The sequence below is a fragment of the Pseudophryne corroboree genome, chromosome 1 (assembly GCF_028390025.1).
Source record: "Pseudophryne corroboree isolate aPseCor3 chromosome 1, aPseCor3.hap2, whole genome shotgun sequence".
NCBI classification, from domain to species: domain Eukaryota; kingdom Metazoa; phylum Chordata; class Amphibia; order Anura; family Myobatrachidae; genus Pseudophryne; species Pseudophryne corroboree.
This window is the reverse complement of record NC_086444.1, coordinates 406330645-406356491: the sequence shown is the minus strand read 5'-3', so window position 1 is coordinate 406356491 and position 25847 is coordinate 406330645. Positions and strand designations below refer to the sequence as shown.

General features: G+C 46.7%; 1 protein-coding gene across 11 annotated transcripts in view; it reads left to right on the top strand.

Annotated features, from left to right (window-relative positions):
- ACACB (acetyl-CoA carboxylase beta) overlaps nt 1–25847 on the top strand; it is a 469976-nt gene that overhangs the window by 351418 nt on the left and 92711 nt on the right. For all 11 annotated transcript variants that reach the window (XM_063913243.1, XM_063913244.1, XM_063913242.1 and 8 more), the window contains 7 exons: nt 603–758; nt 886–1008; nt 16930–17199; nt 18757–18854; nt 21829–21949; nt 22033–22143; nt 22385–22528. In XM_063913243.1, coding sequence (XP_063769313.1) covers nt 603–758; nt 886–1008; nt 16930–17199; nt 18757–18854; nt 21829–21949; nt 22033–22143; nt 22385–22528 — 1023 coding nt within the window. The remainder of the gene's footprint in view (nt 1–602; nt 759–885; nt 1009–16929; nt 17200–18756; nt 18855–21828; nt 21950–22032; nt 22144–22384; nt 22529–25847) is intronic.

Sequence of the window (25847 nt, the reverse complement as noted above, 5' to 3'; positions counted from 1 at the left end):
AAATATTTACCTTTAGAATACTGATTTTCCTACAATTCAGGCTTTTGATGCACCATGTTTATCAGGTTGCAGTTGGACCAGAGATATGTGTATAGCTATATGTGAATATATATACGTGTGCGTGTGTGTGTGTGTGTGTGTGTGTGTGTGTGTGTGTGTGTGTGTGTCCTGCCATAACATCTCTAGTAAACTGAAGAAGTTTATTATAACATACAACAGCCCTATTCTACATACAGCCCTATAGCTGCTGTGGAACTACATATGCCAGCATGACTTGCCACAATTTTGCTATTGGGGCATGCTAAAACTGTGGTAGGTCATGGTGGGATGTGTAGTTCAGCAGCTGGAGTGGCCGCATGTTGAATACACCTGACATACAATGTACATTGGGCTAATTACAGAAAGAGTTAATCCTGATGACTTCAATGCTGGTTTGTCTGTTTCTTTTGGTATATACGGTTTTCTATCAGTTTTGGTGTACCTTCCGTTACCTGCATGCAAAATAGTTACTGGATTAATAAAGCTAAAGGTCTCTGCTGATTTAAAGTTGTGTCTTCATTTTACTGGTATTGTTTCAAGTCACAGTGTTTTGCCCCTAACAGATCCTGTTTAATTCATATGGTGATAAGCACGGACACATGCACGGAATGCTGATAAATACTCCCTATGTGACAAAAGATCTGTTGCAGTCTAAGAGGTTCCAGGCTCAGTCCCTAGGAACCACCTATGTGTATGACTTCCCTGAAATGTTTAGACAGGTAATACAGATAGTAATATTTTGGGTGCATTGTCATTGTTTGTAACTTTGAATTTGTTGGCAGGTTGATTTTGTATGCAATTAGCTGTATATAAATTATTGTTATTTTATGTGTTGTCTTTTTGCAGGCTCTGTTTAAACTCTGGGGTTCAGGAGAACCTAACACCACAGATATTCTCACCTACACAGAGCTGGTCCTTGATAGCCAGGGCCAGTTGGTTCAGCTGAACAGGTTGCCTGGTGGAAATGAGGTGACTTATTTTATTGAACATACATGTCATCAGTGATAAATAATGTAACACATTATCTCAGGTATATGAAGAACTGCTGTACTCTGAATAAATAATTCTGCCGTGCAGGCCTGTTTTTTATTAGTGATAATAGGCCACAATATGCGTAAGCTCAACATTTTAAAAAAGGTTTATTAAACTGAACATGAGATACTTTAAAAACAGCATGAACCTAACTTATGAAGCACAGTGATTGCATACTGCAAGGAACCATAGTTTTGCAGCATTGCATCTATGTGGTCTGCCTACTGTCTTTCAAAGTCCACATCTACTTGGAAAAGGGGATCTGGTTTTGCCTAGACATGGTAAAATCTGAAGGGTACTGAGCAAAATATGTAAGTAGCAAATCAGTTTAACCCTCCTATCTCTCAGAAACACCTGTCTTAAAGTAGACTTTCACATTTCCTTCAAAAATAATGCTCAATTTAGCTTTATCTATGACTTTAATTAATCCAGAAAGTGACAGGACATCTGCACATTCTTTCTTACATGTGGCACTTTTGTTCATTTTTTACAATTATTAAAGTGTGCCTAAAATTTCAAAAGTTGTTACTGTCTTCCAACTTTGATCTTGGCCAACATTCAGATCCTTTTGCAGAATAAAAAAGTCAGAACACCCCTAAAAAGGCACTCTTTTCACCTCACATCCTTTCAGTAATCTTGTCCTACAAAACAAAATTCAGTTTCTACATTTCTCTAACGTCCTAGTGGATGCTGGGAACTCCGTAAGGACCATGGGGAATAGCGGGCTCCGAAGGAGGCTGGGCACTCTAGAAAGATCTTAGACTACCTGGTGTGCACTGGCTCCTCCCACTATGACCCTCCTCCAAGCCTCAGTTGGATTTCGTGCCCGGCCGAGGTTGGATGCACACTAGGGGCTCTCCTGAGCTCTTAGAAAGTTATAGTCTTAGAATTTGTTTTTTTTCAGTGAGACCTGCTGGCAACAGGCTCACTGCAGCGAGGGACTAAGGGGAGAAGAAGCGAACTCGCCTGCTTGCAGCCGGATTGGGCTTCTTAGGCTACTGGACACCATTAGCTCCAGAGGGATCGACCGCAGGCCCAGCCTTGATGTTCGGTCCCGGAGCCGCGCCGCCGTCCCCCTTACAGAGCCAGAAGCAAGAAGATGGTCCGGAAAATCGGCGGCATGAAGGCTCAGTCTTCACCAAGGTAGCGCACAGCACTGCAGCTGTGCGCCATTGCTCCTCATACACACTTCACACTCCGGTCACTGAGGGTGCAGAGCGCTGGGGGGGGGCGCTCTGAGGCAGCAATAAAAACACCTTGGCTGGCAAAAATACTTCAATATATAGCCCCAGGGGCTATATATGAGGTAAATACCCCTGCCAGAAGTCCATAAAAAACGGGAGAATAGGCCGCGAAAAAGGGGCGGAGCCTATCTCCTCAGCACACTGGCGCCATTTTCCCTCACAGCTCCGTTGGAGGGAAGCTCCCTGGCTCTCCCCTGCAGTCTACAAGGGTTAAAAAAAGAGAGAGGGGGCACTAAATTTAGGCGCAGTATACATTATATATATAGATATAAAGCTATAGGGGACATAACTCAGTTAGTCCCTGCAGTATATAGCGCTCTGGTGTGTGCTGGCATACTCTCACTCTGTCCCCCCAAAGGGCTTTTGTGGGTCCTGTCCTCGTTTAGAGCATTCCCTGTGTGTCTGCGGTGTGTCGGTACGGCTGTGTCGACATGTTGAATGAGGAGGCTTATATGGTGACGGAACAGAGGCCGATATATGTGATGTCGCCCCCTGTGGGGCCGACACCAGAGTGGATAGAGAGGTAAAAGGTATTAACCGACAGTGTCAACTCCTTACATAAAAGGGTGGATGACGTAACAGCTGTGGGACAGCCGGCTTCGCAGCCCGCGCCTGCCCAGGCGTCTCAAAGGCCATCAGGGGCTCAAAAACGCCCGCTCTCTCAGATGGCAGACACAGATGTCGACACGGAGTCTGACTCCAGTGTCGACAAGGTGGAGACATATACACAATCCAATCCGTGACTTGATCCCGGCAATAAAAAATGTGTTATACATTTCTGACTTTAACCTCTATAAATGGGTTTTAGGTTTGGGGAGAAAAAACAGGCAGTGTTTTGTTCCCCCATCAGATGAATAAATGAAGTGTGTGAAAACCGTGGGTTCCCCCGTTAAGAAACTGGTAATTTATAAAAAGTTACTGATGGCGTACCCTTTCCCGCCAGGAGGATAAGTTACGCTGGGAGATATCCCCTAGGGTGGATAAGGCGCTCACACGTTTGTCAAAAAAGGTGGCACTGCCGTCTTAGGATACGGCCACTTTAATAGGTACCTGTTGATAAAAAACAGGAGGCTATCCTGAAGTCTGTATTTACACACTCAGGTACTAGACTGAGACCTGCAGATAGTGCTGCTGCAGCGTGGTTGGTGACCCTGTCAAACAGGGATAATAGTTGGCAAACATAAAAACATATTAAAGACGTTGTCTTATATATGGGGGATGCACAGAGGGATATTTTGCCGGCTGGCATCCAAAATAAATGTAATGTCCATTCTGTCAGGAGGGTATTAGAGACCTGTCACTGGACAGGTGATGCTGACTTAAAAAGCGCATAGAGAGCCTTATAAGGGTGAGGAATTATTTGGGGATGGTCTCTGGGACCTCGTATCCACAGCAACTGCTGGGAAGAAATAATTTTACCTCAGGTTTCCTCACAGAAAAAGGTACAGTCCTTTCGGCTTCAGAAAAGCAAGCGGGTCAAATGGCGCTTCCTTTCTGTACAGAGACAAGGGTAGAGGGAAAAAGCTGCACCAGTCAGCCTGTTCCCAGAATCAAGATTCTTCCCCCGCCTCCTGTGAGTACACACCATGACGCGGGTGCTCCACAGGTGTAGCCAGGTACGGTGGGGGGCCGCCTCAAAAATTTCAGCAATTAGTGGGCTCGCTCACAGGTGGATCCCTGTTTCTTCCAAGTAGTATTTCAGGGGTACAAGCTGGAATTAGAGATGTCTCCCCCCAGCCGTTTCCTAAAATATGCCTTGCTGACAACTCCCTCAGGCAGGGAGGCTGTGCTAGAGGCAATTAATAAGCGGTATTCCCAGCAGGTAATACTCAAGGTGCCCCTACTTCAACAAGGACGGGGTTACTATTCCACACGGGTTGGGGTACCGAAACCGCATGGTTCGGTGTGACCCATTTTATATTAAAATCCTTGAACATAAAAAAAAAAAAATTCAAGTTCAAGATGGAATCGCTCAGGGCGGTTATTGCAAGCCTGGACGAGGGGGATTACATGGTATCCCGGGACATCAAGGATGCTTACCTGCATGTCCCCATTTACCATCCTCGCCAGGAGTACCTCAGATTTGTGGTACAGGATTACCATTACCAAGTCCAGACACTGCCGTTTGGACTGTACATGGCACCGAGGGTGTTTTATCAAGGTAATGGCCGAAATGATGATACTCCTTCAAAAAAAAAAGGGAGTTGTAATTATCCCGTATTTGGACAATCTCGTTATAAGGGCGAGGTCCAAGGAGCAGTTGGTAGTCGGGGTAGCACTATTTTGGAAAGTGCTACAACAGCATAGGTGGATTCTAAACAGTCCAAAGTCACAGCTGGTTCCTATGACACGTCTACTGTTCCTGGGGATGGTTCTGGACATAAACCAGAAATAGTGTTTCTCCCGGAGGAGAAAGCCAAGGAGTTGTCATCTCTAGTCAGAGACCTCCTGAAACCAAAATAGGTAGCGGTGCATCATTGCACGCGAGTCCTGGGAAAAATGGTAGCTTCTTACGAAGCAATCCCATTAGGCAGGTTCCATACAAGAACTTTTCAGAGGGACCTGTTGGACAAGTGGTCCGGATCGCATCTTCCGATGCATAGGCTGATAACCCTGTCTTCAAGGACCAGGGTATCTCTACTGTGGTGGCTGCAGAGTGCCCATCTTCAAGAGGGCCGCAGGTTCGGCATACAGGACTAGGTCCTAGTGACCATGGATTCCAGCCTTTGAGGCTGGGGGGCAGTCACATAGGGAAGAAACTTCCAGGGACTTTGGTCAAGTCAGGTTATTTCCCTACACATAAATATTCTGGATCTGAGGGCCATTTAAAATGCCCTGAGGCCAGCAAGGCCTCTGCTTCAAAACCAGCCGGTACTGATCCAATCAGACAACATCACGGCAGTCGCCCATGTAATCAACAGGGCGGCACAAAAAGCAGGATGGCGATGGCAGAAGCCACAAGGATTCTCCGATAGGCGGAAAATCATGTGTTAGCACTGTCAGCAGTGTTCATTCCCGGAGTGGACAACTGGGAAGCAGATCTTCTCAACAGACACGACCTCCACCCGGGAGAATGGGGACTTCCTCCAGAAGTCTTCCAATAGGATTGTACACCATTGGGAAAGGCCACAGGTGGACATGATGGCGTCCGCCTTAACAAAAAGCTATAAAAGATATTGCTCCAGGTCAAGGGACCCTCAGGCGATAGCTATGGACGCTCTGGTAACACCGTGGGTGTACCAGTCGGTTTAGGTGTTCTCCCCTCTGCCTCTCATACCAAAGGTACTGAGAATAATAAGAAGGCGAGGAGTAAGAACGATACTCGTGGATGGCCAAGAAGAGCTTGGTACCCAGAACTTCAAGAATTTATATCAGAGGACCCATGGCCTCTGCCACTCAGTCAGGACCTGCGGCAGCAGGGGCCCTGTCTGTTCCAAGACTTACCGCGGCTGCGTTTGACGGCATGGCGGTTGAACGCCGGATCCTGAAGGAAAAGGGCATTCCGGAGGAAGTAATTCCTACGCTTACTAAAGCCAGGAAAGAGGTTACAGCAACTCATTATCACCGCATATGGCGAAAATATGTTGCATGGTATGAGGCCGAAAGGGCCCCAACAGAGGAATTTCAACTAGGTCGATTTCTGCATTTCCTGCAAGCAGGAGTGACTATGGGCCTTAAATTGGGTTCCATTAAGGTACAGATCTCGGCTCTGTCGATTTTCTTTCAAAAAAGAACTCGCTTCAGTACCTGAAGTTCAGACATTTATAAAAGGAGTGCTGCATAGTCAGCCCCCGTTTGTGCCTCCTGTGGCACCTTGGGATCTCAACGTGGTGTTGAGTTTTCTTAAAATCACATTGGTTTGAACCACTAAAAACCGTGGATCTGAAATATCTCACATGGAAGGTGGTTATGTTATTGGCCTTGGCTTCTGCCAGGCGAGTATCAGAATTGGCGGCTTTGTCTTGTAAAAGCCCTTATTTGATTTTCCATATGGATAGGGCAGAATTGAGGACTCGTCCCCAGTTTCTCCCTAAGGTGGTGTCAGCGTTTCACCTGAACCAGCCTATTTGGTGCCTGCGGCTACTAAGGATTTGGAGGACTCCAAGTTGCTAGACGTTGTCAGGGCCCTGAAAATATATGTTTCCAGGACGGCTGGAGTCAGAAAATCTGACTCGCTGTTTATCCTATATGCACCCAACAAGCTGGGTGCTCCTGCTCCTAAGCAGACTATTGCTCGTTGGATTTGTAGTACAATTCAGCTTGCACATACTGTGGCAGGCCTGCCACAGCCAAAATCTGTCAATGCCCATTCCACAAGGAAGGTGGGCTCATCTTGGGCGGCTGCCCGAGGGGTCTCGGCTTTACAACTTTGCCGAGCAGCTACTTGGTCAGGGGCAAACACGTTTGCAAAATTCTACAAATTGGATACCCTGGCTGAGGAGGACCTGGAGTTCTCTCATTCGGTGCTGCAGAGTCATCCGCACTCTCCCGCCCGTTTGGGAGCTTTGGTATAATCCCCATGGTCCTTACGGAGTTCCCAGCATCCACTAGGACGTTAGAGAAAATAAGAATTTACTCACCGGTAATTCTATTTCTCGTAGTCCGTAGTGGATGCTGGGCGCCCATCCCAAGTGCGGTTTATCTGCATTACTTGTACATAGTTGTTGTTAACTAAATCGGGTTACTGTTGAGCCATCTGTTGAGAGGCTCTATTGTTTCATACTGTTAACTGTGTTTCATATCACGAGTTGTACGGTGTGATTGGTGTGGCTGGTATGAGTCTTACCCGGGATTCAAAATCCTTCCTTATTGTGTACGCTCGTCCGGGCACGGTACCTAACTGAGGCTTGGAGGAGGGTCATAGTGGGAGGAGCCAGTGCACACCAGGTAGTCTAAGATCTTTCTAGAGTGCCCAGCCTCCTTCGGAGCCCGCTATTCCCCATGGTCCTTACGGAGTTCCCAGCATCCACTACGGACTACGAGAAATAGAATTACCGGTGAGTAAATTCTTATTTTTTACCCAAAGTAGGCATACTTGGCGTTTATCCTGTACTTGGCAAGCAATGTGCTCAAACTGCTCTCCTATTGGCCAATGGAAAATTCTGCTCCACAGTTTGGTTTGCACACCATGACGTTCTTTTGTAATGTGTTGCCACAGGATGGAAATGATCAGTTAGTGTGATATTGTAGCCATAATACACCACACAGTATGCTATAATAAAAGGTAACTAAGTTTATAACCAATAATCAGCAGTAACAGGATTAGAGTAATTAAACAGATAACTTAGTTGATTAATATAAGACAAACCTTCAACCAAGTGAATCCCAGTCCTGGAAAAGTCGATGGTCTGCTGCCACTTCGTACACAAATGTCCAGGGTTAGACTTCCAGGCAGGGTTCCCCAATACCTACACACGTCCTGACAGTCTTCCATATCGATTCTGGGAACTACACTACCATATTATTCTTGAGGTTCACTTTTTATAACCTTCTTGACAGGGGCGGATTTAGGTACAGCCCTCCCAACCCCTCCCCCCCCCCCCCCATTCCCCCCGCCTGCCTAATTTTATTATTTTATTGATTAAGCCCTCATTTGATGTTAGCCAATTTAATAGAATAACAATGAAGGCCATTAACTATGAAATTTTGTGATATTTACTAAACAGGACAGCTTACAGGGAATGTGGTTATGTGACTGGCGGAAATCCCGACAGTCGGCAAGCCGACTAACAGAAACTATTCCCACTCGTGGGTGTCCACGGCACCCATAGAGTGGGAATAGAACCTGTGGCGAGCACAGCGAGCCACCGAGCCTGCAAAGGTATTCGTTGCGCTCGCCCCCTTGCCGGCTTCCTAAACACCAGGGTCCTGGCGTCGGTATGGTGACCGGCGGTATCCCAACTGCCAGTCACCCGTGCCCAACCCCTTAAAGGCGCAGTATGTGCATGTCCTACCCGTTTACACTCCATTCAAAATGGCATTTGGTACAGTCCAGTGGAAATATGTTGCAGTTACTGGTACTTTTTGGGCTGACCATACCAACACAAGCATCCAAGTGCTGCCCCTAGTCACGTGCCTCATGTGCCTATCGGGAAATTTGCCACTGCCTCTTGTGCCTCTTAACAGTCAACCTACGTTGCAATCTTCTTAAAACTGCAGAGTGAACTATCCACATTCCTTATACTTTCAAGATCCACTGACTCTTAAAACTTCACCTTCTTTGGAGTGACCTGTGACCTTCTCCTCACACATCTATTACGTTACAATTGCTACAGTAGACTGCCTAGAATAGCCAATAAAAGACTTCCACATATGTTGCTACACTACTGAGTTCTCTAATGGCAACTTTCATATGCCCACTGCACTGAACACTTTGTATAATTTCTCTAACGTCCTAAGTGGATGCTGGGAACTCCGTAAGGACCATGGGGATAGCGGCTCCGCAGGAGACTGGGCACAACTAAAGAAAGCTTTAGGACTTCCTGGTGTGCACTGGCTCCTCCCTCTATGACCCTCCTCCAGACCTCAGTTAGAATTTTGTGCCCGGCCGAGCTGGATGCACACTAGGGGCTCTCCTGAGCTCTTAGAAAGAAAGTAATATTTAGGTTTTTTATTTTCAGTGAGATCTGCTGGCAACAGACTCACTGCTACGAGGGACCTAGGGGAGAGAAGCGAACCTACCTGCTTGCAGCTAGCTTGGGCTTCTAGGCTACTGGACACCTTTAGCTCCAGAGGGATCGAACACAGGCCCAGCCTCGGTCGTCCGGTCCCGGAGCCGCGCCGCCGTCCCCCTAGCAGAGCCAGAAGCAAGAAGACGTTCCTGGAAATCGGCGGCAGAAGACTTCGGTCTTCATTAAGGTAGCGCACAGCACTGCAGCTGTGCGCCATTGCTCCCCAGGCACACCACATACTCCGGTCACTGATGGGTGCAGGGCACTGGGGGGGGGCGCCCTGGGCTGCAATATAAGTACCTTACTTGGCAAATTAACACATAATATAGCCTTTAAGACTATATATGTGTAAAATCCCCTGCCATAACTGTATAAAAAAAGCGGGAGAAGCCCGCCGGAAAAGGGGCGGGGCTATCTCCCTCAGCACACTGGCGCCTTTTTCCCTCACAGCTCCGCTGGAAGGATTGCTCCCCAGGCTCTCCCCTGCAGTTCCAGACTACATAGGGTACAAAAGAGAGGGGGGGCACTAAATTTAGGCGCAATCGGTGATATATAAGCAGCTATAGGGGGTAAAATCACTGTGTAGTGTGTATCCCTGTTTTATATAGCGCTCTGGTGTGTACTGGCATACTCTCTCTCTGTCTCCCCAAAGGGCTTTGTGGGGTCCTGTCCTCAGTCAGAGCATTCCCTGTGTGTGTGCGGTGTGTCGGTACGGCTGTGTCGACATGTTTGATGAGGAGGCTTATGTGGAGGCGGAGCAGGTGCCGATAAATGTGATGTCACCCCCTGCGGGGTCGACACCTGAGTGGATGGATATGTGGAAGGAATTACGCGACAGTGTCAACTCCTTACATAAAAGGTTTGACGACATATCAGATGTGGGACAGCCGGCTTCTCAGCCCGTGCCTGCCCAGACGTCTCAAAAGCCATCAGGGGCTCTAAAACGCCCGCTACCTCAGATGGCAGACACAGATGTCGACACAGATACTGACTCCAGTGTCGACGATGATGAGACTAGTGTACATTCCAATAGAGCCACACGTTACATGATTACGGCAATGAAAAATGTGTTGCACATTTCTGACATTACCCCAGGTACCACAAAAAAGGGTATTATGTTTGGGGAGAAAAAAACTACCAGTGGTTTTTCCCCCTTCTGATGAATTAAATGAAGTGTGTGAAGAAGCGTGGGCTTCCCCCGATAAGAAACTAGTAATTTCTAAAAAGTTACTAATGGCGTACCCTTTCCCGCCAGAGGATAGGTCACGTTGGGAGACATCCCCTAGGGTAGATAAAGCGCTCACACGCCTGTCACAGAAGGTGGCACTACCGTCTCCGGACACGGCCGCCCTAAAGGAGCCTGCTGATAGGAAGCAGGAGGCTATCCTGAAGTCTGTTTATACACACTCAGGTATTATACTGAGACCAGCTATTCTTCAGCATGGATGTGCAGTGCTGCAGCTGCGTGGTCAGATTCCCTGTCAGAAAATATTGATACCTTAGACAGGGACACTATATTGCTAACCATAGAGCATATTAAAGATGCAGTCTTATACATGAGAGATGCACAGAGGGATATTTGCCGGCTGGCATCTAAAATAAGTGCAATGTCCATTTCTGCCAGGAGGGGTTTATGGACTCGGCAGTGGACAGGGGATGCAGATTCTAAAAGGCACATGGAAGTTTTGCCTTACAAGGGTGAGGAGTTGTTTGGGGATGGTCTCTCGGACCTCGTTTCCACAGCGACAGCTGGGAAGTCAGCATTTTTACCCCATGTTCCCTCACAGCCAAAGAAAGCACCGTATTATCAGGTACAGTCCTTTCGGCCCCAGAAAGGCAAGCGGGTTAAAGGCGCGTCCTTTCTGCCCAGAGGCAGAGGTAGAGGAAAAAAGCTGCAGCATACAGCCAGTTCCCAGGAACAAAAGCCCTCCCCCGCTTCCTCTAAGTCCACCGCATGACGCTGGGGCTCCACAGGCGGAGCCAGGTACGGTGGGGGCCCGTCTCAAGAACTTCAGCGACCAGTGGGCTCGCTCACGGGTGGATCCCTGGATTCTACAAGTAGTATCTCAGGGGTACAAGCTGGAATTCGAGACGTCTCCCCCTCGCCGTTTCCTCAAATCTGCCTTGCCAACAGCTCCCCCGGACAGGGAGGCAGTGCTGGAGGCAATTCACAAGCTGTATTCGCAGCAGGTGATAGTCAAGGTACCCCTCCTTCAACAAGGAAGGGGTTACTATTCCACAATGTTTGTGGTACCGAAACCGGACGGTTCGGTGAGACCCATTTTAAATTTGAAATCCTTGAACACCTATATAAAAAGTTTCAAGTTCAAGATGGAATCGCTCAGGGCGGTTATTTCAAGCCTGGAGGAAGGGGATTGCATGGTATCACTGGACATCAAGGATGCTTACCTGCATGTCCCCATTTACCTTCCTCACCAGGAGTACCTCAGATTTGTGGTACAGGACTGTCAATACCAATTCCAGACGTTGCCGTTTGGTCTGTCCACGGCACCGAGGGTATTTACCAAGGTAATGGCCGAAATGATGATACTCCTTCGAAAAAAGGGAGTTTTAATTATCCCATACTTGGACGATCTCCTTATAAAGGCGAGGTCCAGGGAGCAGTTGTTGGTCGGGGTAGCACTATCTCGGGAGGTGCTACAACAGCACGGCTGGATTCTGAATATTCCAAAGTCACAGCTGGTTCCTACGACACGTCTACTGTTTCTGGGGATGGTTCTGGACACAGACCAGAAAAGGGTGTTTCTCCCGGAGGAGAAAGCCAAGGAGTTGTCGTCTCTAGTCAGAGATCTCCTGAAACCAAAACAGGTCTCGGTGCATCACTGCACGCGAGTCCTGGGAAAAATGGTAGCTTCCTACGAAGCAATTCCATTCGGCAGGTTCCATGCAAGAATCTTTCAGTGGGATCTGTTGGACAAGTGGTCCGGATCCCATCTTCAGATGCATCGGCTGATAACCCTGTCTCCAAGGACCAGGGTGTCTCTGCTGTGGTGGCTGCAGAGTGCTCATCTTCTAGAGGGCCGCAGATTCGGCATACAGGACTGGGTCCTGGTGACCACGGATGCCAGCCTTCGAGGCTGGGGGGCAGTCACACAGGGAAGAAACTTCCAAGGGCTATGGTCAAGCCAGGAGATTTCCCTACACATAAATATTCTGGAACTAAGGGCCATCTACAATGCCCTAAGTCAGGCAAGACCCCTGCTTCAAAACCAGCCGGTACTGATCCAGTCAGACAACATCACGGCGGTCGCCCATGTAAACCGACAGGGCGGCACGAGAAGCAGGACGGCGATGGCAGAAGCCACAAGGATTCTCCGATGGGCGGAAAATCACGTGTTAGCACTGTCAGCAGTGTTCATTCCGGGAGTGGACAACTGGGAAGCAGACTTCCTCAGCAGGCACGACCTCCACCCGGGAGAGTGGGGACTTCATCCAGAAGTCTTTCAGCTGATTGTAAATCGCTGGGAACGGCCACAGGTGGACATGATGGCGTCCCGCCTCAACAAAAAGCTAGAAAGATATTGCGCCAGGTCGAGAGACCCTCAGGCAATAGCTGTGGACGCTCTAGTGACACCGTGGGTGTACCAGTCGGTGTATGTGTTCCCTCCTCTTCCTCTCATACCAAAGGTACTGAGGATAATAAGACGAAGAGGAGTAAGAACTATACTCATTGTTCCGGATTGGCCAAGAAGAGCTTGGTACCCAGAACTTCAAGAAATGATCTCAGAGGACCCATGGCCTCTGCCGCTCAGACAGGACCTGCTGCAGCAGGGGCCCTGTCTGTTCCAAGACTTAGCGCGGCTGCGTTTGACGGCATGGCGGTTGAACGCCGGATCCTGAAGGAAAAGGGCATTCCGGGGGAAGTCATCCCTACGCTGATTAAAGCTAGGAAAGAAGTGACTGCAAACCATTATCACCGCATATGGCGAAAATATGTTGCGTGGTGTGAGGCCAGGAAGGCCCCAACGGAGGAATTTCAGCTGGGCCGTTTTCTGCACTTCCTACAGTCAGGGGTGACTATGGGCCTAAAATTGGGTTCCATTAAGGTCCAGATTTCGGCTCTATCGATTTTCTTCCAGAAAGAACTGGCTTCACTACCTGAAGTTCAGACATTTGTTAAGGGAGTGCTGCATATTCAGCCCCCTTTTGTGCACCCAGTGGCACCTTGGGATCTCAACGTGGTGTTGAATTTCCTAAAGTCACATTGGTTTGAACCACTTAAAACCGTGGATTTAAAATATCTCACGTGGAAAGTGGTCATGCTGTTGGCCTTGGCTTCGGCCAGGCGTGTGTCAGAATTGGCGGCTTTATCATGTAAAAGCCCTTATCTGATTTTCCATATGGATAGGGCGGAATTGAGGACTCGTCCCCAATTTCTCCCAAAGGTGGTTTCAGCTTTTCATTTGAACCAGCCTATTGTAGTGCCTGCGGCTACTCGTGACTTGGAGGATTCCAAGTTGCTGGACGTAGTCCGGGCCCTAAAAATCTATGTTTCCAGGACAGCTGGAGTCAGAAAGACTGACTCGCTATTTATCCTGCATGCACCCAACAAGTTGGTTGCGCCTACTTCAAAGCAGACTATTGCTCGCTGGATCTGTAGCACGATTCAACTTGCACATTCTGCGGCTGGACTGCCGCATCCTAAATCTGTAAAAGCCCATTCCACGAGGAAGGTGGGCTCTTCTTGGGCGGCTGCCCGAGGGGTCTCGGCTTTACAACTTTGCCGAGCAGCTACTTGGTCGGGGTCAAACACATTTGCTAAATTCTACAAGTTTGATACCCTGGCTGAGGAGGACCTAGAGTTCGCTCATTCGGTGCTGCAGAGTCATCCGCACTCTCCCGCCCGTTTGGGAGCTTTGGTATAATCCCCATGGTCCTTACGGAGTTTCCAGCATCCACTTAGGACGTTAGAGAAAATAAGATTTTACTCACCGGTAAATCTATTTCTCGTAGTCCGTAGTGGATGCTGGGCGCCCGTCCCAAGTGCGGATTGTCTGCAATACTTGTATATAGTTATTGGTTAACTAAAGGGTTATTGTTGAGCCATCTGTTGAGAGGCTCAGTTATATTTCATACTGTTAACTGGGTATAGTATCACGAGTTATACGGTGCGATTGGTGTGGCTGGTATGAGTCTTACCCGGGATTCCAAATCCTTTCCTTATTGTGTTAGCTCTTCCGGGCACAGTATCCTAACTGAGGTCTGGAGGAGGGTCATAGAGGGAGGAGCCAGTGCACACCAGGTAGTCCTAAAGCTTCCTTTAGTTGTGCCCAGTCTCCTGCGGAGCCGCTATCCCCATGGTCCTTACGGAGTTCCCAGCATCCACTACGGACTACGAGAAATAGATTTACCGGTGAGTAAAATCTTATTTTTTCTTGTCAATAAGAGACATAACATCAATGGTAATTAACTCATTAATATAGTAAAAATGCAATCATTGCTACACTGTTTTGGTATATTTTATGGTATCCGTTCACATGGTCGACCATGTTATGGTCGACAGTCATTAGGTCGACCACTATTGGTCGACATTGACATGGTCGACATGGACACATGGTCGACACATGAAAGGTCGACACATGAAAAGGTCGACATGAGTTTTTTAACTTTTTTTTCTTTTGGGGAACTTTTCCATACTTTACGATCCACATGGACTACGATTGGAACGGTAAAGTGTGCCTAGCGGAGCGAAGGCACCATGCCCGAAGTATGGCGAGCGAAGCGGTGCACTAATTGGGGTTCCCAGTCACTTTACGCAAAAAATGACACCAAAAAAAGTTAAAAAACTCATGTCGACCTTTTCATATGTCGACCTTTCATGTGTCGACCATGTGTCCATGTCGACCATGCCAATGTCGACCTAATGACTGTCGACCATAACATGGTCGACCATTCATACCGGAACCATATTTTCTATGCTGTTATGTCTACAGTGGGGCAAAAAAGTATTTGGACAGCCACCATTTGTGCAAGTTGACCTACTTAAAAAGATGAGAGGTCTGTAATTTCCATTACAGGTACACTTCAACTGTGAGAGACAGAATCTGAAGGGGAAAAAAAACAGGAAATCACATTGTATGATTTTTAAACAATTTACTTGTATAATCTTGTGGAAAATAAATATTTGGACACCTACCAAGCAGCAAGATTTCTGGCTCTCACAGACCTGTTACTTCTTCTTTAAGAAGCTCTTCTATCCTCCACTCGTTACCTGTATTAATGGCACCGGTTTGAACTGGTTATCTGTATAAAAGACATCTGTCCACACCCTCAAACAGTCAGACTGCTACCTCTCCACCATGGCCAAGACCAGAGAGCTGTCTAAGGACACCAGGGACAAAATTGTAGAGCTGCACAAGGCTGGGATGAGCTACTCGACAATAAGCAAGCAGCTTGGTGAGAAGAGATCAACTGTTGGCGCAATTATTAAAAAGTAGAAGAAATAAAAGATCACTGACAATCTCCCTCGACCTGGGGCTCCATGCAAGATCTCACCTCGTGGAGTATCAATGATCTTGAGAACAGTGAGGAATCAGACCAGAACTACACGGGGGGACCTGGTCAATGACCTCAAGAGAGCTGGGACCACAGTCACAAAGGTTACCATTAGTAAAACACTACGCCGTCATGGATTGAAATCCTGCAGCACCCGAAAGGTCCCCCTGCTTAAGCCAGCACATGTCCAGGCCCGTCTAATCTTTGCCAGTGACCATCTGGATGATCCAGAGGAGGATTGGGAAAATGGAATGTTGTCAGATGAGAGTAAAATCTAACTTTTTGGTATAAATTCCACTCGCCATGTTTGGAGGGAGAAGAATGATGCATGGCACCCCAAGAACACCATACCCAATGTGAAGCATGGGGGTGGAAACATCATGCTTGGGGCTGCTTTTCTGCAAAGGGAACAGGTCGACTGATCCATATTAAGGAGAGGATGAATGAGGCCATGTATCGTGAGATTTTGGGCAATAAACTCCTTCCCTCAGTAAGAGCATTGAAGATGAAACATGGCTGGGTCTTCCAGCATGACAATGACCCCAAACACACCACCCAGGCAACTAAGGAGTGGCTCGGTAAGAAGCATTTCAAGGTCCTCGAGTGGCCTAACCAGTCTCCAGACCTCAACCCAATAGAAAATCTGTGGAGGGAGTTGAAAGTCCGTGTTGCCCGGCGACAGCCCCAAAACATGACGGATCTAGAGAAGATCTGCATGGAAGAGTGGACCAAAATACCTGCTACAATGTGTGCAAACCTGGTCAAGAACTACAGGAAACGTTTGACCTGTAATTGCCAACCGAGGTTATGTTACAAAGTATTGAATTAAACTTTTTGATTGTCCAAATATTTATTTTCTGCAAGAATATACAAATAAATTGTGTAAAATTCATACAATGTGATTTCTTATTTTTTTCATTTTTTTTCAGATTCTGTCTCTCACAGTTGAAGTGTAGACCTCTATCATCTTTTTAAGTGGGTCAACTTGCACAATCGGTGGCTGTCCAAATACTTTTTTGCCCCACTGTATGTACTGATAAATTGATTGTGTATAATAAACATGTTACTTTTAGAAAATATGGATTAAATTCAATGAAATGAAAAAGGCATATACGTTTAAAATATAACTGTTTTGGAACAGTGCCTTGAATTACACATACAAATCTTGTTGATGTTCTACTCCAAGTTCAGCCAGCTTCAGAAACTACTTTTAGATGCACACAAAAAAAAAAAAAAATGTGAAAAAGAGTTAGGCAATCCATTAACAATGTCAACTTTTTTCAAGTTGAGATTTACTACCATCACAAAATATAGTATTTTGCGATTGTATTTTTACCTTGGTAAAATAAATAGTTAAAATAACTCCATGTAAAAGTTTGCAATGATTTTCCAATCCGTTCTCACTCCATGAATTCTCTCTGTATTAGGTTGGAATGGTGGCTTTCAAGATGAAGCTTAAAACTCCTGAGTACCCAAAAGGACGGGACATAATTGTAATCTGCAATGATATCACCTACAAGATCGGCTCTTTTGGGCCAGAGGAAGATTTGCTTTTTCTGCTAGCTTCAGAGCTTGCTAGGAAGGAAGGGATCCCACGAATTTATATTGCAGCTAACAGTGGGGCTCGAATAGGACTGGCAGAGGAGCTTCGGCACATGTTTCAGGTGGCATGGAATGACCCTTCTGATCCTTACAAGGTGAGTAAGAGACATGGGTGTAGCATATATCATAGATAAGTTATGATCTAGATTACAGGTGGCCAGACCTTTGGGCATTGAGGAGCATTCGCTGCTTAAAGTAATGTTGGAGGTTAACCAAAACATTTTGTACTAATGATGTAATAAACTAAATTTAAAATACAGTATGCATTTAGATTTATATTGTAACTACATAAGTGCTAAAATAGAAATCATGTCAGTAAAAATGATAGAAATAATCCAAACTGTACACACACCAGTGGTGTGTGTGGATGTTGGTAGTGTTGTATGGGACAATCGGAGACGTGACTAGAGAGAGCTAAATTTTCCACAAAATCTAAACAGACCCTTTCCAGCAATAGTCTTCTGGAGATTACTTTTCAACAACTATCAGTAGAAGCTGCTATTACCGTATTACAAGATTCCCTCATTACAGGGGCTGGTAAAGTCCTGTCAGCTCACAGACCGGTGCCTGTTCACCTTTTCAGAAGAAGGAAATAATAAAATAAAGATGTCAATACATTTGCACAAAGTGACAAACCCTGGTTGGGTAACTTAATGGGGGCCAGGAAAGTTGGTGAATGGGCTGGTCAAGGGTGGTGGTGGCAGCGGCAAATTGTCTATCATTGGTGGCTGTGGGAGATATGAGCAGGGAACATGTGCACGCCACTGTCCAGCTCTCACTGCGCACGTCAGAGACAGACAATTAGTAAGGCTGTGATAGATAGATGGATGGACAGACAGACAGTGGGTGCTCCAAGAAGAAAGGAAAATAAATATTAGGTAATAAATTATATAATATATAAAAGCCTTATGCTGCTGAGTATAAAAGACATAATACAAAATAATTGAATAACAGATGCACAGCTGAACTGGTTACAGGAAAATGGTTTGCACATTTGTGATGGTGCAATTCAACAGGGCCATTCAATTTATTCCCAGATTGAACCATTTTTTAATGTAACATGTTCTCCAAAGTTTAACCAGCCAGCTAATCAGACTGAAAGATATATACGTTGTTCTGCTGGTGGTTGAGGGTGACCATCTCAACAAGGGCTGCCCATTCTCTATCTAAAGGGGGGTACGCACGGAGAGATCCATGCTTAAAATCTAAGCAATCTGACTAGTTGGCTTAGATTTTAAGCACAGATCACTCGTGTGTAGCCCCCTCAGCGATAGCGATGCGCGGCCCCGCACATCGCTATCGCCGCTGCTAGATTGAGACTGCATGCAGGCCAATCTAGCAGGTCGCTCATTTCACCCCCTGGGTGAAATGAGCGGCCCCCGTCCTCCCCCCGCATCGATCAGCACACATCGCGCAGTGCTGAGCGGCGGGAGAGATGTGTGCTGAGTGGTTCGCTCAGCACACATCTCTCCCGTGTATACCCCCCTTAACAGTGGATGACCAAAACAAAGGAAGCTCTTCACTTATCAGTGCCAGTTGTTGACCTAATACCCTAAGTAAAACAATTACCCTACTATAGTTATGGTTTAGAAAGTGATCATTAGTACAAATGCTCCTCTCCCTGAAATAATGTTCTCTCTTTCTCTCTCCAGGGTTTCAAGTATTTGTACCTGACCCCTCAGGACTATACACGGATTAGCGCTATGAATTCTGTGCATTGTGAGCATGTTGAAGAGGAAGGTGAATCAAGGTAAAGGCGTCATGCAAATGCAGTCCACTGACATTGAATTCTGTAATAAGAATCCCAGTTCTTTTAAAATGAGCAGTTATTTAAATGATGTCATTAAATGGAATACAACTTGTAAATTTAAGTACAGATGTGTCCTCATACATCATTTCTGCAGTTGAGCCAAAGATCCCCTCTTGGTCCGGTGAGACTCTGCAAGCATCGGGTGGCTTTTTTGCTTAAAATGCATCTTAGGAACGGGATGTGGCTAGGATGCAGCGGCAGATTGGCACGCCGGGACGCCGGACCAGATTCCGTTTGGCTGGTCCAGACGGCCCTCAGTTGCCGCCGTCAACCCCAGCGCTCGCGGCAGCGGTAACTTCCAGGTAAATCAAAGATGGCCGCCGGAGGAGCTGCTGCGCATGTGCAGCCGCAGCAGCTCCCCATAAGCCTTTGTGGGACAGGGCCGTCAGTCAGCACTGACGGCTCCGCCTCCAGGACCACCTCTAGCCCTGAGGCTCCCTCCGGCCCCAAGCTGTTTCCCTCCAGGCAGCCGCAGCAGCCAGGCAAGTCTGAAGTAAGTTGAAGCCACTGCAGCCTGGCTGTGTCCTGTCTACACCATGATGCTCCAAATTTATAGAATATATATTATGTGTATGTATGTATATGTAATATGTATATGTGTGTGTGCAAAGTGTATAACGTGCTCTGCCTGGTGCAATGTCTATAACGTGCTCTGCCTGGTGCAATGTCTATAACGTGCTCTGCCTGGCGCAAAGTGTATAACGTGCTCAACCTGGTGCAATGTGTATAACGTGCTTTACCCGCTGCAATGTGTATAACGTGTTCTACCTAGTGCAATATGTATAACGTGCTTTACCTGGTGCAATGTGTATAATGTGCTGTGTCTGGCGCAAAGTGTATAACGTGCTCTACCTGGTGCAATGTGTATAACGTGCTTTGGGGGTCATTCCGACCCGATCGCACGCTGCTCTTCCTCGCAGCCGCGCGATTGGGTCGGAACTGCGCATGCGCGGCGGCCGCATTGCGCAGGCGCGTCGTTGCCTGGTTGCGTGGAAAGCGGTCGCAGCGGCGACCGCTAGGAGATTGAAAAGGGGGAAGGCGGAACCGGGCGGCAACTCACTGTTTTCGGGGAGTCCAACGCAGGCGTATCCAGGCGTTTGGAGAGGATGTCTGACGTCAATTCCGGGACCTGGATCGATCGCACAGGGTAAGTAACTCTTACCCTGGTCTTCTTTTACACAAAACGTTTTTTGCATAGCAGGGCTGCACAAGCGTTTGCAGCCCTGCTATGCAGAAATACACTCCCCCATAGGCGGCGTCTAGTTGAGCGCACGGCAGCAAAAAGTTGCTACGTGAGATCAACTCGGAATAACCCCCTTTACCCGCTGCAATGTGTATAACGTGCTCTGCCTAGTGCAATATGTACAATGTGCTTTACCTGGTGCAGTGTGTATAATGTGCTCTGCCTGGCGCAAAGTGTATAACGCACTCTACCTGGTGCAATATGTATAATGTGCTTTACCTGGTGCAATGTGTATAATGTGCTCTGCCTGGCACAAAGTGTATCGTGCTTTACCTGGTGCAATGTGTATAATGTGCTCTGCCTGGCGCAAAGTGCATACCATGCACTACCTGGCGCAAAGTGTAGAACGTGCTCTATCTGGTGGAATATGTATAACGTTCGCAGTGTGTATAGGAGGTTCTACCTGGTGCAATGTGTATAAGCGGCACTACTGTGTGGTATAATGTGAATTGGCACTATTATGTGGCCACACCCCTAAAAGTTTGCGCACTTTACATATAGGCATGTCAGCAGGCCTCTGAGCAATAATCCCTCCCAATTGTCAGACTCCACCCCCTCAACAGTCTCTTAATCTGCATGTTAAGGCTGTATTTGCAATTTCATAGTTTCTTTTAAATAAAAATAGTTTTCAGTCTGTGCAAGGAACTGACATGTTTGGGGCTGATTGCCATTATGGCAGAAGGACCCCACGCTGTGTGTTCCCCTGCTATAGCGTCAGCCCCCCAGTTAGTTCAGGCTGGTGCTGATTTTTAGAATGTAGGGAGAAGCCCATGAGTTTTCTCTCCCTATTTTCCAGTATCAACCCATCCTGAGAGCAGTGGCGGACCCACATTTTTGGGGCCTTGGAGATTGAACTGTTATTGGGGACTCCTTTGCAAACCAGCAACAATAGGGCAACATCCAACAAGGTCAAAGGACCTCAAGGCCCAAATGACGGAGGACGGGGTGGAGAGCTTGAAATGGGGCAATACAGTACTAACCCCCCCCCCCCCCCCCTTTCCCTGTCCCTTTAATGTCTACCTCTCACAGCACTTCCCCCTTCAGTAGTCACCTAACAACTACCCCCCCTTTAGTAATCCTCTCACAGGCACATCCACTTTCAATAATCACCTCACAGAACCCCCACTTTATTAATCGCCTCAGCACTCTTTCCCCTCCTCTCTTCAATAGACACCTGACAGCACACACCTTATTAGACGCTTCCTTGTCCCAAACTCCTTCTCACCTTTCATTGCTCCTAGCCTCCTTCCTGGGAATGTCACAAAGAGAATTTCTGCGGACTGTCTGCAATTGTAGTTTAAAACGGATACACATTTCACACTATTTACAGAGCGCAAATGTCGGACTAGCAGCTCCCGCAGTGCTAAGTGACATGCATCCAAGCTGTAATAGTAACTATGCTGTGCTAGAAGCCTAGGTATCATGGTGTTATCAGTGAGAAGCTATAACCATACAGTACATAAGAACACGATCACACAGATTAGTATGAAAGACTAGCAATTAAAGTTTTTCATCTGTTTTGAACTTCTATCTGCCATCAATGATTAAATTAAAATCAAAATTTACGCAATTTATAGCTGCAAAAACTGACCGCCATTAATGTCTGGATGCACTATTTGTTACTATCAACTCTTCTATAAGTGAAATTGTATACATGGTTCTTCTACACAGGTATATGCTGACTGACATAATTGGAAAGGAGGAAGGAATCGGAGTGGAGAATCTGAGAGGATCCGGAACAATAGCAGGAGAATCATCTCTGGCATATGATGAGATTGTTACCATTAGCATGGTATGTGTCCGTTTCCGCATTGACCATTGTTGTGTTGTCTTGATAAACACATGCAGAGATTTCCATTCTCTGTTTCCTTTCAGGTAACTTGCCGTGCAATTGGGATAGGAGCCTACCTGGTGAGACTTGGACAACGTGTTATCCAAGTGGAGAATTCCCATATAATCCTGACTGGTGCCAGTGCCCTGAACAAGGTCCGTTACAATTCTGTGTTTATTGTACACTTGGAGACTGTTCACGAACGCCATAATTCCTGTAGTCTCTTGCCAAACATTGTGCTGGGTTCATCTGTATGGCTAACCTATTGATATAAGATGTGTTTTGTCCTGAAGGGCTCGGATGGTCTTTGAGAGCCTTTGGCTAGCCAAATAATTTCTAAATGAACACTGGTGTTTAAAACAAATGTCTGTATAAGAAAACAATCTCCTATTTTAGGTCCTGGGCCGTGAAGTGTACACCTCAAATAACCAGCTGGGAGGAGTACAAATTATGTGTAATAACGGCGTGTCTCACACTATGGTGCCAGATGATTTTGAGGGAGTGTATACTATTATTCAGTGGCTCTCTTACATGCCAAAGGTAAGATACATTTAGTGTTCTTCTTACTGTGCTTAGCCTGTGTAATTTACAGTGGATGTTTGTTTCAAATAAAGATAAGATCTCTTGACATTAAAAATAACTGGAGAGCTAATATTTGTAACATGGTGCAATACACAGAGAGCTCCTGGATCAAGTGCCAGTGGTTTCTGGTTTTACTGTCATATTATCCTGTATAGATCCTTTTCACATGACAACCAATCCTGAGCACTGAACACTGGTGAATTTGTATCTCAAGTAAAGGGCCGTACACACACATCGCACAGATCGCTCAGCACACAATCTAGAGTCAGCGATAGTGCTGCGCATCGCTATCGCTGTGGGGCATACTCACGGAGAGATCCGTACTTAATTTCTAAGCAATCTAGTCAGATTGCTTAGAAATTAAGCACGGATCTCTCTGTGTTGTACCCCCCTTAAGAAGTTTTGTAATATAATAACTGTAGATAATATAAAGAAACAAACAGAAAGACAGTCAACATATCTCCTTCATCATAATTATTACTGCTTTCACAGTCTACTATTGTTAAATAAATGATCATTGTTTCTCTTTCATCCTTCTGGGGGACGCTGCGCCGTTACTTGTGGGTTAGAGGTGTGTGGTTGTGGAGTTTGGCACAGAACTATTAAAACCTGACTCCTCCTCCCTCTAACCCCTCCCATCTCCTTCCTGCCTAGCCAGCACTTCAGTTTTAGTTTTGTGCCTGTGGAGTACAGACACAGATTTTCTTCTCTGAACTCTTACTTATGTGGGTGAGGCCTTGTTAGATTCTGCGGCGCTACAATCCCGTATTTCTGCCTTGACCGTGACAGCAAGACGGTCTCTTTGGCTTCGGGTTTGGAATGCCGATTCTGACTCAAAACAGACCTTGACGGCGGTGCCCTTTGAAGGTGAGTTTCTCTTTGGGTCGGAATTAAAGAAGATTATTTCAGATACTACAGGGGGAAAGAGCCCTTTTCTTCCGGTTGCTCCTCAGAAACCGAAGTCTACAAGGTTTCGGTCCTTTCGTACACAGGGCAGAGGTAGTTTCCATTCCTTTCGTGCTTACTCCAGGTAACCACGAAGAGGGGTATTCAGAGGTAGAGGAACACAGGCGACTCGTAGACCAGCCAGTAAACCTGCCGAAAAACCTACTGCATGACTGTTCATGATCTGACGGTTGGGGCTCGGTTACTACAGTTAAAAGAGGTATGGATTCTGTCGAAACCAGATCGGTGGGTGACGGGGGTCATATCCAGAGGATATATGTTAGATCTCGAGGAACCAGTCCCATATTGTGTGTTCGTCACTCCTCTTCCAAGCGATCCCTCCAGACGTCGAGCTCTTCTTCATGCAACAGCCACTCTTTTACGAAATGGAGTAATTCTTCCAGTTCCCGCTCAACAGAGAGGTCGGGGATTTTACTCGGGTCTTTTTCTCGTGGACAAACCGGACGGTTCGTTTTGACCCATTTTAAATCTCAAAGGTTTGAATCCATATCTCTCAACCCAAAAGTTCAAAATGGAATCCATCCACTCGATTATCGCCGCCATGGAACCAGGGGAATATTTGACTTCAATAGACATAAAGGACGCCTACCTGCATGTTCCTATTTGGACGGGTCATCAATCTCTTGCAGTTGGCCCTTGGCATTTTCAGTTTCAGGCTCTCCCCTTTGGCCTATCCACGGCTCCTCGGGTATTCACAAAGGTCATGGGTCATGTGGTGGCAGTTCTGCGGTGTCAGGGAGTCAACATTACTCCGTACTCGGACGATCTGTTGATCAAGGCCCCGTCAGAGTTGATTCTTCACCAGAACTTGCGTCTCACGATAGAGACTCTACAGTCATTCGGATGGATAATACATTTTCCAAAGTCGTCTTTGCTTCCTTCCCAGAAAATGTTGTTTCTGGGACTCTTATTCGACACCAACAACCAGAGAGTGTTTCTTCCTCAGGACAAGATTCAGGACATACAATCCAGAATTCGAACACTGGTACATTTACCGGTGGTTTCGGTTCTCAGATGCATGCAGGTGTTAGGCAAGATGGTGGCAACCTTCGAGGCAGTTCCATATGCCAGATTTCATGCTTGACCCCTTCAGGCTCAGATTCTCAACTGTTGGACTCGGACAGGGCCTCATCTCGAATTACAGCTGATCCGCTTGTCTGTACAGACTCGTCAGTCGCTTCGCTGGTGGCTTCACTGCCCCAATTTGACCAAAGGAGTTCCGTTCACGATTTGGTCTTGGGTGATGGTCACCACAGACGCAAGCCTCAGAGGTTGGGGGGCGGTGTTTCAGACTCATCACTTTCAGGGGCTCTGGAACAGTCAAGAGTCAAAGTTACAGATCAACATCTTGGAGTTGAGGGCAATCCGGTATGCACTCCTTTGGATTCAGACCATGGTAAAGGGTCATACAGTTCGGATTCAGTCCAACAACGCCACGGCAGTTGCTTACATAAACTAGCAGGGAGGCACTCGAAGCTGGTCCGCATGAAAGAAGTCGCTCAGATTCTCACATGGGCGGAACATTGGGTTCCGGTCATATCCGCGATTCACATTCCAGGAGTCGAAAACTGGGAAGCGGATTTCTTAAGCCGTCACACGGTGCATCCGAGAGAGTGGGAGCTTCACCAGGAGGTGTTTCTGACTCTAGTAGCCCGGTGGGGGATGCCCGATGTAGATCTGATGGCGTCTCGTCTCAACAAGAAACTTCCTCTCTATGGGTCGCGTACTCAGGACCCTCAAGCAATTCTAATCGATGCACTGACAGCTCCGTGGCACTTCCAACTGGGATATGGGATCAACATTTACAAATATATAAGGGGACAATATACAGATCTTGCGCAGGACCTGTTTTTGGTTAGATCAACACAGAGAACTCGTGGACACTCGCTCAGGTTAGAGGAGAGGAGATTCTGCACAATACGGCGTAAAGGCTTTTTTACGGTAAGGCCGATACGTGTGTGGAATTCCCTGCCTGAGGGAGTTGTAATGGCCGACTCAGTCAACACCTTTAAGAATGGGTTAGATAAATTCCTAATGGATAAGGATATCCAGGGTTATGGGGCATAGTCACGCACTATGGTTATTATAAAAAAGAGGGGTAAAACGTAACGGCAGTCATCAACTTCAGTCAAAATTTTATACAAAATAATCGTGCATAGGAGACCACAAATAGGTTGAACTCGATGGACAATTGTCTTTTTTTCAACCTTAGATACTATGTTAACTATGCTATGTTAATGTGTTTCCGCCATTTCCACTGATTGCACGTCTGCTTCAACGCATTCAGCGAGAAGGTCTTTCAATCATTCTG